Raw genomic sequence first — 12,506 nt, forward strand, 5'->3', positions numbered from 1 at the left:
GCCATGATTAGAGGAGGAAAAGTGATCCCGCTCGGGAATTGAACCCACATGGTAATGTCTTTTACCATAAACTATCTTTCTCTTACTGGCTTTACAAATTACATCCTTGAAACAAGTTGACCAACGCTATGGCAAAAGTAACAGGCTTGTAAATAAATATAAAATAATACACCCTTTTATCAAATTAGAGCCCTGTGGTTATCTTACAGAAATAAAAAAATGACTCACCACTGCATTGCTTCTTCTAAACCGATTCCTTTAATAGCGGACGTCTTGAATATTTGCCATTTTCGATTCCTTAAAGCTGGAAGTCCCAAAGAGTTGGCTACTTCTGATGGTGACATGGCGCCCTCCATGTCTTGTTTGTTAGCAAATACCAAGAGCAATGATTTCTTGAGTTCTTCTTCCTGTTTGATCAAGAATTTTAGCGGAATACAGAAGATTAAAATTTGTACGAGTCTGACGTTAATATTCTTGCTTAAACTTTTGCACAAGTCTGGTTTTGCACAAGTCTGATTAGAATCAAAGAGTACCATGTCTGTGTGTCATGCATGGAAGACAAAATAAGAGTAGCTCTGGAACATTTTGCAATGTAACCAACAAATTTTGATTTGCGCTTTTTTGCGTTCTGCTATGTAGCGCGATGCGCCAATAGTGCACACAACACTCGGTTTCTGAGAAGAATGACAGTCCCTTGCTTGATACGAGCGCCTTGTTAATGAGCGACATACGCGGAGCTTTGTTTGTGCATGCTCTCAAAATGTAAACAACTGCCGTTCTTCTCTGGTAGAAATTGTACATACTACATGTAAACATTTCTGTCCAGCCTAACCTATCTAAGCCGGGTATCTAATAAGGGTGTGAGTGAGTCCCGGGAATTCGAGTCCCGCCCGATAATCCTATTACCCGGGCAGGAAATTCCCTGCCCGGGTACCCGAAATTTATGCATTTTGATATCATTAATAGAGTATGACATGAAAACTATGTATCAATTTTCATATTAAAAACACAAAACAATGTGCAAAATTCTATTTTTTTTTTTTTTTTTATTTTTAATGATCCTAGCATTTATTTTTATTTTCTTGTGTTACTACAAAATCTGAAAAAAAACTTTGAAAAAAAAAAAAAAAAAAAAAAAAAATAACAAGGCGGTTCTCGAACCACGAGTCTCGCCTGCTTTCATAACCGCCTGCTTTTGTGATTACTTTTGGTAGAGGTAAATGAATTTGGCGGTTATCGGCTAGGCACGATTATCTGGCTGATGGTGACTGTGCCCACCAAGTTTCATGCCCATGCAACAGTTTTTACTAATTTGACCCCTGGTGACCCTGAAATGACCTTCCAAAACTTTGGCTCTAAATGTTGACTGTATCCACTAAGTTTCATACCCACACAACAGTTTTTACTAATTTGACCTCAGATGACCCCTGGTGACCTCGAAATGACCTTCCAAAAATTTGGCTTTAAATGTTGACTGTACCCACCAAGTTTCATGCACATCCGATAGTTTTTACTAATTTGACCTCAGATGACCCCTGGTGACCTTGAAATGACCTTCCAAATATTTGGCTTTCAATGTTGACTGTACCCACCAAGTTTCATGCCCATCCGACAGTTTTTACTAATTTGACCTCAGATGACCCTGGTGACCTTGAAATGACCTTCAAAAATTTGGCTTGAAATGTTGACTGTACCTACCAAGTTTCATGCCCATACGACAGTTTTTACTAATTTGACCTCAGATGACCTCTAGAGGTCCTCAGTGACCTTGACCCACTAACCAATACAAACCGGTTTTGTCTCGGGTCAAGATGCACCCACCCACCAAGTTTGAGAAACGTGCGACTCCTAGTCTCAGAGAAAATAGGCGAAAACCAAAACTTTAATCAAATTTGTCACACACGCACACACACCCCCACCCCCACACACACATACATACGGAAAATGATTATATAGTCTCCTGCCTTATCAGGCGAGACAAAAATTAAAAAAAATTTGTTTTTTTGTTGCAATTTTGGGTACCTGGTTACCCGCCTGAAAAATGTGCCGGGTACCCGGGCACAAAATTACCCAAAAATCACACCCCTAGTATCTGAGATCCAACTACCATCTACCCAAACAGCTATTTGGCTACCAAAGTATAAAGCAGGGACGTAAGTAGGTGTTAAAAAAAACCCTGAAAATGTACAAGTGAAGCGAGCATACCAACTACCAAGTGCTAGCGAACATGAAAGATCAGGGATATCACCACCCTACAAAATGATTTTGCTCTTTTAATGAGGAAATAATCATTTTTTTTAAATTTTTAATTAGGGCTCATATTGAAATTCCCTTACACAGGAAGGTGTGCACCATCCTGCAGCTTTCCTGTGCTAGCCTTCTTTTGTTAAAATCCTGGGCAGGGTGTATCACTGATGCATATAATCCATCCGTTTTATGACCGAGCTTTCCTGAGGCGTGCGCTTAGCGAGGGGAATCCTGCCTTCTTTCTGTGTGAAAACGTGGTAGGGTATTTCAATATGAGCCCTTAGTCAAAATTTTCATTTGATCGTCGGCTTTTCATCCCACCTACATACACTTTAAGTATAAATCATCAGATTTATAAAGTTTATTTCGAGTAATGTTAAATATCAAAAATATCAATTTTTAATCATTTACCATAAAACGTGTGTTACATTGCGAATTTCAAAAAATCAAAATTATTTGATATCAGAAGAATATTCTTCGTATTCAGAATGCAATTTGATATGTCTGACGTACTCTAATGTCCCACAATAAATACTGTCCAAACATTCATACCCCATCCCTTAACAAACAGAAAACTTCAAAAGGGGCATTTTTACACCAATGAAATTAAGGGGGCACTACACCTACTATTCTAAAATGACTATTTTTGCATTTTTCTCAAAAAATAATAACACACTGGTAACAAAAGTTATGTATATTATTGGGGCAAGGGATCCAATTACTACACTAAAATTTCAGTGAATCAAGACAAGCAGTTCAGTATATATGATAGGAAATGAGGTACATCCTAACGGTACCTTATTTCTTATCATAAATAACGAACCGCTTGTCTTAAGTCACTGAAATTCCAGTGTAGTTATTCCTTGCCCTTATAATATACATAACTTTTGTTAACACTGTTTTATTAGTTTTTGAGAAAAATGCAAAAACAGACATAAATTTATCGAGGGGTGTAGTACCCCCTTAAGGTTTTGTGGATATAATGAAGCCAACATTTACTAGTGGGCACTGGGCAGGCACCCAAGTGCACCCTTATTTCTAGAATATTCTGAAAATGGAGGGGGGGGGTACTTTAACTCTTATAGTATAAGTTAGGGCTCATATTGAAATTCCCTTACACAGGAAGGTGTGCGCCATCCTGCAGCTTTCCTGTGCTAGCCTTCTTTTGTTAAAATCCTGGGCAGGGTGTATCACTGATGCATATAATCCATCCATTTTATGACCAAGCTTTCCTGAGGCGCGCGCTTAGCGAGGGGAATCCTGCCTTCTTTCTGTGTGAAAATGTGGTAGGGTATTTCAATATGAGCCCTTATACTGGCAGGTTGGCTTATACTGTGTTGTTACAGTAAAGCTGTACGTGTTTGTTAATGCTCTATGTCTTTGTGGTGTTATTTTAATCTTACCTCTAACATAGCAACAAGTTCTGATTTTGATATTCCTATTCTGTCTCTATCACAGCTGTCTACAACATAAATAATAGCATCTGTATTTGAATAGTAACATCTCCAGTATGGTCTGAAATGAGATCAATAAATGGTACAAAATTACTACCCAGTGTATGTGTCTGTGTGGGTTAGGGTTACGATTAGGGTTATTTGAAATGATAAACATCTCCAGTATGGTCTGAAACAAGATCAATATATGGTACAAAATTACTACCCAGGGTATGTGTCTGTGTCAGGTCTTGCCGTTTAGATTTCAAAGGCGAGTGGTCAATCACTCGCTAGCATGATGCTAGGCGAGTGGTCGAATCACTCTCAGAGCTAAATCATTCTCTAGTATGTAGTGGTCAAATCATTCTCTTGGCTAAAAGATAATTCATACCAATATGAACACTTTCGCAATGTTGATACCCTCTCTTTCATTTTCAGTTATTACAATAAATCGAATACATTGAAAGTGCGGAAACTTGAATGTAGTTCAATTTTGGGTGATTAGCTGCGAGCGATATTTAGTGTCTATGGCGAGTGGAAAATCGCTCACTAGAAACTGAGTTTGGGCGAGCGGTGGCGAGCGTGAGCGATCGCTCGCCTCAAACGGCAAGGTCTGCTGTGTGGGTTAGGGTCATTTGAATTGAATAGCATCTCCAGTATGGTCTGATCAATATATGACACAAAATTAATACCCAGTGTATGTGTCTGTGTGGGTTACTGTTAGGGTTAACAGCATATATGTATCATCTTCTAGAGACTGCTGAAGCCACCGGCCCGAGGTCCACCGCTATTACTGAGATTTAGACCATCTTTGTGTTATATGCATGTGCCACTACTTTTATGGTAACAATGTTTATTTCAGTTGGAATCCATACACTTCCTACAGAAGTCATGGCCTTAATCTTCCACACAGGGGTATGGCTCTTTGAATGAGTTTTCCTGATTGGGTGACTCCCCATTTTGAAATCTACACCCCATGTATAGGATATTAAAAAAGTCATGTCTTCCATAGAGGGGTGTATGGATTTCATCTGGAATAGCCAAATTTCTTGATTCTTGTATTAAAAGGACTATAAGGGAATCATAGGGCTATTCCATTTAAAATCCACACTACTGTGGAAGATATTGGAAATATCTGCCACAGAGGGAGTATGAATTCCATACACCCTCTGAGAAAGATTCAATCTGGATCTTCAACTGAGGGAGGGTGAGTTTCAAATGGAACTGCTAATATGTTCCTTCCATTTGAAATGCATACTCCCCCAGTGGAAGATATTTCCAAAATCTTCCACAGGGGTCAGTGTGGATTTTAGATGGAATAGCCCATTGATTTCTGAACTACTCACCTTATACTTGTCTGTCCTCCAAGATCCCATACTTGGAATTTGAGATTGTTGTACGTTACTGTTTCTACATTAAAACCAATAGCTGCAGAAAAGGAAAAATATTCAGCATTGTTAACATTATTTAATTACCCAGATTTTCAAGGGAGAGAGGGGGGAGATTTTACAAAAATGCAGGTGGTGTATGACGTGCATTCCCTAAATTCAGTAAATTTTCATCGTCAACCGTATAATTGAATGGGATTATTTTGAAATTTTAAAACGCTTGAAATATCACAAACAAATAGGCCTATGTTGATAAATAATATAAATACAAGCTAAAACCGTTGGGGTTCGATAATGAACCCCACAAAACTAACCAGTATATGGAAAATGCCATGCCACGGCCGGGCGGTTTCACGAGTTGCCGGCTCGATCATGTCATCCGCCGCCTGCAAAAATGTACTTGCTAATATATGTACACTCAATTTGGAGTATTTTTTCAATGACTACGTATTAAATTTAAGATAATTTTGATCTGAATATAGACAACATATATAGGTATTGTTTAATACTGACAGATCTCGTATAGATCTGCAAAAGGGCTTTTTATGAACAGAAATAAGAGCAAATACAGGGGGGCGGCCAAGATCGACTGAATTTTGACGTCGTCATTGGTTTTACACGTAAACACGAAAATGTCTCAAATAATTCCAAAAGTGTATGTATATGGTCGAATCCAATGAAAAGTGTACACGGCATGTTCAGGGCCATAACTTAAAAGTATTAATCAATTGGCATTCGTTTTTGTATTGTGTTTATTCGCCTTGATCATACGCTTCGCGCCATATATAATAAGACCCCCTTCTGTGAAAATCTTAGACACAGAGACCCCAAAACATGCTATTTTTACCCATTTTTTCAAAATATTTCTTAAAGTATTTTAAAAACATCTAAATCAGTTATGAAAAGAAGTCATTGGATTGAATCTAAATTGATTTCCTGAAAGGTGTGTATTCAAAGATTGCCTGTTCAATTTTTCACATATTTGTACATAATTATGAATTTTTGTGATAATTTTTTGAGTGGTATTTTTTACATTACCTACTGAATACAATTTTTATAGCACTAGATATATCTCTAAAAAATGGAAATCACTAATAAATGCGCTATTGATACAAGCTTTGATATGTCCAATACTGAAATGCATTGCATTCGGACATCTTTATCATTGTGTTTAGCTGCCAGAAATTGTAAATGGCACAAAGGTAGGTTTGGTAAAAAATATGCATTACCTCCGAATACATGTTAAAAGCTGTGTCATTTCCACAAAGTGAGAGAATAGTAAACAATAGTTAAGCAATAGGTGCAGGGTAATACACTCAAATTATTTCTACCAAGTTTCAATAACCCAGCGTTTAAATATTTCTGAGATGTCAACAATAAAAGCAAGTATTCAGTAGGTAAATTTGGTAACCGAATGTTACCTCACTGAATACAATTTGACATCATGACAGTATTGTGAAACACCGCCATTCACGCCACTGCCCATATTGGTACATAACTAAGGCCTGTATGTTTGCTATCAAATCATATGTCAATGAAAGTTGCGAATTCACATACATGCCCTCATTTGAAAGAAAATCAGATTCAAAGACGATTAGAAGGGGATAAATACTTGGATTTGTCAACTGTCATGTGTGCTTCATTTTAAATGTTTATCGACCTTCTGGTTTCTGAGTAATTTGTGTCCAAATTGATTTATTCGAAGGTAACTTTTGACGTTTTCGCTAAGGTTACCTACGAATACCATGGAAAACTGTTCTCATTGTCTCATGATCTAGACAACACAGTGATGGACCCTGGTATAAAGCTAATTGTAGTTGCCCTCAAACGAAAGGCCACAAGACGTAACTGACTCCAAGATGGACTTCACAAGTCTGCAATAACGGTTTTAAGCGATTTGTGTGCAATTAAAGCAAATTAAAGTCACTTCAGTGCCTTTGTTTCTTACTTCAATCCTCTTTCAACCGCTATGATTAATGAACCGACATTATTAATACATGATAGGGTCTAAAGTATCAATAAACGCACATAAAGAAAATAATACATTCAAAGTGCTTTATAAAATGAAGTTTTGATTGCGATATCCACCAAAAGTCTAATTCTTACCTACAAATACTGAAATGTTACTTACGAATACAGCATAATACATGACATGTGTAATGAAGTGTCCCTACCAATGGAAATTAATTGTCAAAAACTTTAAGCGGTACCCCAGGACACTATTATTACCCATATACGGATTCATTCAACAATTATTTATTATGTAAAATTGCTGATTAACTACTTGTATATCAAAATGAAGTGGTCAAAATCTTGCTAAAAGCATCAAAAATTTTTGATCTAAGGTAATAGCATTTATTCATTTGGACGTACCATCTGAAAGAGATCTAAAACTACCATTTTATTAATTCATTACCATAATAGCAAAATTTAAACCTCTAAACTCAATATAGATATTGTTAAATCGCTCATGTTACCTACGAATACCGGTTTCTTCACCTTTTCATTGTATAAAGCGTTAGGTGTATGCGTATAATTCCTAATATTCTTGAAAACATATATCCTACTCGTTCTTATACAATGTGTAAATTGATTCATACTCATTTGATAAATAAAATACAGAAACTGACCTAAACTTCATTTTCAAAAATAAACTAGCATAAATTGACTAAGATCATATTGATCGCGTTATAAAAATAAAAACAAATATTTTCTGGTTGAGCTAGCATTTTCCTGACACCCTGTGGTCTACATTACACACAAAAAAGCGTTAATGGGAATATTCCATTTGTTTTAGGTTGATTAGTATTGCGATAGTGAAAGCTTCCTAGTGGTATTCGTAGGTAACATTGGGTTTACTATCACACGTCCTGGATTTATTTTTCAAGATTAGTAATGGCACTTTTGGTTCCTATAAGGCCAATATGTCATCAATCAATGAGCAAAAGGAAAAAATTGTGGAGACATTTTTATTTCGGAATTTTATTTTTGGCCCGTGGACACTTTTGGTTGGATTCGACCATATTATCAAGCAATATTTTATCAGTCTAAATCCGTTGAGGTTCGACAATGAACCTCATTGTAAGTACTGTTTTTTGAATTTTTTGTATGAATAACGCACAACATGTTATGATATATATTAAAATTTCCCCTACGTAAATCATATACCTCTGTGGTGTATTAGCAATGGTACCTGTCACGCAGGCGGTCTGGGTTCAATCCCCGGTCCCGCCCGGCAGAGAAAATATTTTTTCTTCTGACATTCATTTTGAATCCAAAATTATTTATTTTCATGTGAAACTGTATACATTGCACTGGGAAATATATTTTGTGCATTTTTTTCCTGTAACGGGCCAATAAAGCTCAGGGAAAAATAATAGCGTCCATGCAACGTCCAGCCAGTGTTGCCGTCATATTGTCTGTTTTGTTTACGCCGGCTGTTGCCAGCATTGAATGGATGTCGTCCACCATCGTCTGAGCAAATAGGAACAAGGGCTGTAATTTCCAAGTCATTGTGGATACAAGGAAGGCAAAAAATACCATTCTCAAAAGACAACTAACACTTTTGTTTTAGCAATGATTATAGTGAACAAAGAGATACCTCACTCACACAATCTCAGTTTGTTTTGATAGTTTGAAATTAAATTAAGCAAGTTGTAAAAATATCATTAAGTGTTGAGTGCTTAACAATGTTATTTTTGTGTTGTCTTTCGCTTTAAAAAATGAAAAAAAAGTGACCTACATGTACCAACCAGTCCCAATGTTTTTTATCCCTTACAAAAAAGTCAAACTGTGTAGACTCTCATTCATCTGGTATGTTGAAATGAAGATTTAATTTAAATCTGGTCAACCAGACATACCTATTTTTGATGGGCGAACCAACGCTATGCGACTAGTCTTCAGCTGGGCAGTGGGTTGTGATGCAAATGACAACATCGCAAGAGCCAGCTCAGATGGAAATGACTCGGCAGTTTTTCTACATCTGAAAGCCAGCGGACAGTCAGACACCACTTTGACAGCAAGGATGTCAGTATTTTAGACTGTGAGCAGCGTTGGTTTGAGCGTGGTGTGAAAGAGGCTATCTGGGTAAGGGCGGAGCAACCATCCCTCAACCGTGGGGGAGGCGTCCGGGGCAAGCTGTCACACGGCTGGGACCGAGTCATAAAAGACATTCCTCGCCGACTGTCATCAATACCGGAAGTGTCCAGTACTCAAGGTCATTTGCATCACAACCCAACTGAAGACTGAGGGTTTCAGTCGCAACATCGGTTCGTCTGTCAAAATTAGGTATGTCTGGTTGACCAGATTTAAATTAAATCTTGATTTGAAGAAGTAACTTACTTGGAATTGTTGTAACTACTTCACCAACTTGTAACCTATATAGTATAGTTGTTTTTCCAGCACCGTCTAAACCTAAAATTAATACTCACATTTCTTTGCTCCCAAATAAACTTGAGAACAAACTGGAAAAGAAGCCACCTGATGAAAAAACAAAACAAACAAAAATCATATTTTATTTAATTGTTGAGAGACATGTGATATGTTGAAATAGCTTGAAATGTAAAAAAGAAAAAAAAAGTACCGTCGGATCCGTGAGCGGTCGCTATGGGACAAGGAATTAAATTTTGAAAAAAATAAATAAAAAATATTTTGGAAAAAAAAAAAAATTTTGAAAAAAAAAATTTTGAAAAAAAAAATTCAAAAAAAAAAAAAATTGAAAAAAAAAAAAAAAAATGTCGGAAAAAAAAAAAAAATTAGGAAAAAATAAAAAAAATTTCTAAATAAAAATTGCGGAAAAAAAATTTCAATTTCCTTAATTCTCTTCAAAAAAAATCCCAATTAGACAAGCAGAATGAATAGGAATATGGCGATAGTGACGATGACCGTATTTGCCGGAAGCCCTAACCCTAGCCCTAACCCGTTCCGGGAAATACATACAGTCACCTCTGACCTCTCTACTGTTGCACATTGAGATCACAGACAATATGGCTGTGGGAATACCACCCATTATTCAACATTCCATGCAATCTTCATGGGAGTAAATGTGCAAAATGGTCAAAATATTGCTCATAATATTTCTTAACTTTCATGATTTGGATGTTAGACACATCATTTTGAGCAGCACTCTACTTGTGATATTTCTACACTGTGTAGAGAGGGTCTACAACATCTCTGAGGTAAAACTGACAAATACATGTACTAGGTATATGGATTTCTTAAACATATAGTGCATTCCTATGAACTGCTGCAAGACTTCAGGTCTGTAGATCTGTTAAATGTTATGTTTAAATGAAAAAGACTGAAGTCTTGCTTGCTGGACTAGTAACATGCATGAATGGTTACCAACATTTGTGTTGAGAGGGGGAGGATGAAGACTAATGATATAACACTAGCCCGAGGTCACTCAGACTGAGTGATATTCTCCAATTGGGATGTCGATATATCAGGTCTGAGCACATGATGAAAATTTAGGGTATTTGGAGTCCACATAACTGTACCTTTTTCATGTTTTCTATGACTTTCAAATATAAATCTGTAATGATAAAATCCTGATACACATTCTAAACTGCAATCCAAATACTATTTGGCACATTTCGGTTCAAGGCATTAGCCAGAGGGGTATCTTTAGGGTGTCCAAAATGGTCAAAAATACCTTATTCTGAAAAATCAGGGTGTCCACTTCCTATTCACTCCATATAAAAATCAGAATTTTGGGGTGTTCAAATTGAAAACAGGGTGTCCAAAATGACACCTGGACACCTCTCTGGAGCTGGCTAATGCCTTGTTTCGGTCTTTCATTATCACACAATAATAAGAAAAACATTCCCAACACATAACGCGGAAGTGATGGCAACTTTTGGCGAAATTCGAACTTGGTGTACCATAGGAAAACATCTGAACTACATGGAAAATATATGGCATCAATATGGCCCGGGCAATATGGCATGCATACCAAAAACAGTTGAATAGAGATGTATGTATATCGTACTCATGACACAAGTTATTTAAGTAGGTATGCTACTGCTAGGTGAATTCAAATTTGCCATCAAACTGCATCATTTTATATACCCGGTATCAAATTAAAGCCCTTGGGTAAAGAAAGCCAAAACTGAAACCTTTTTGTCATAGCACGTTCCGTAGCAAAGTTACATCTTGTCAAAGATTGACTTTCATCAAAAAGATTCTGCTAGCAAAGTTCCCCAAAACAGCATTTCGCTGGTATTTCTAGATCTTAGTTTCATGATGATAGCAGCTTTTTTAATGGAACTGCTATCAAAATCCCTCTAAAATTCCATGTGCGATTGTCTTATCACCATAAAAAATCATATATTTGGGTCAAGTGAAGTATAGAAAACATATATTTATGTAGGTTTCCTTGACTAGCCTGTCCAATCTGTTCTTTTAGGGCTCATATTGAAATTCCCTTACACAGGAAGGTGTGCGCCATCCTGCAGCTTTCCTGTGCTAGCCTTCTTTTGTTAAAATCCTGGGCAGGGTGTATCACTGATGAATATAATCCATCCGTTTTATGACCGAGCTTTCCTGAGGCGCGTGCTTAGCGAGGGGAATCCTGCCTTCTTTCTGTGTGAAAACGTGGTAGGGTATTTCAATATGAGCCCTTAAATTTCTATGTAAATACATGTATGTACCGTATTGTATTTGGGCCCCGGTCTAGGCGAATTTGGCTGACTAGCAAATGTGTTAACTAAGGTTTGCCTCTCATACCTAATTTAAGCTTTCTTCTAATTCTCGGGTCTTATTGCCGACCAAAAGTTCGGGGGAAACCCTAGTGGGGATTATGCACTTTCAGTTTCCCACACGTTTGAACGGGAATTTGATTTGCGTACTTTTTCGATGTCTAGTGAGCAAATTTCTTCAATATTTTGAGAAAATTATGTCAAATTTGATTGTTAGTTTCCGATTGACCGCCCGCATCACTTTTTCAATTTGACCAAAACTTTCATTATTTTCATAAAAAAGTCAATTATCTGAAAATTGAGATGGAAATAATCAAAATTGAAACTCTCAAAATGTCTGACATCCCCTGCTAATCATAATCAGCACTTTTTCTTAGTTGTAGGGGTAGAGGATGTAGTAAATAATGGAAATTTAAGGATTACCTCACCATGTTTCTAGTGATTACAAAAATTGCTAATTTCTTTTCATTTTATGAAAACAAATTCAAATTTTTTCTCAATCTGTTGCAAAATGTCTGTAAAGATGATCTAAGCATTAATACCTGTTTTGAGATGGTCTTTCATCAACAATATATACTTTGGTACTGGTGGGGTACCTAAATTTGGAGAAAGCTGTTCATAAAATCATTGATTTTGTTGACATAATGGATAATGAAAAGAGACCGAATAATGAATAATGAAATATAGCGACCTCATCCTTTTTTTTAAACATCCAATCGGAAACTAATAATCGAGTTCCA

At 36.7% G+C, this 12,506-nt stretch overlaps 1 protein-coding gene across 1 annotated transcript; it reads right to left on the reverse strand.

Moving 5' to 3' along the window:
- Positions 1-224: 224 nt before the first annotated feature.
- On the reverse strand, positions 225-9,515 carry LOC140155561 (ADP-ribosylation factor-like protein 1). Its single transcript, XM_072178443.1, is given in 4 exon segments — positions 225-407; positions 3,651-3,762; positions 5,027-5,108; positions 9,410-9,515. Coding segments are annotated over 4 exon segments (468 nt in total). The 5' UTR covers positions 9,501-9,515.
- Between the last annotated feature and the right edge of the window lie 2,991 nt (positions 9,516-12,506).

The sequence above is a fragment of the Amphiura filiformis genome, chromosome 6 (assembly GCF_039555335.1).
Source record: "Amphiura filiformis chromosome 6, Afil_fr2py, whole genome shotgun sequence".
In the NCBI taxonomy this organism is placed as follows: Eukaryota; Metazoa; Echinodermata; class Ophiuroidea; order Amphilepidida; family Amphiuridae; genus Amphiura; species Amphiura filiformis.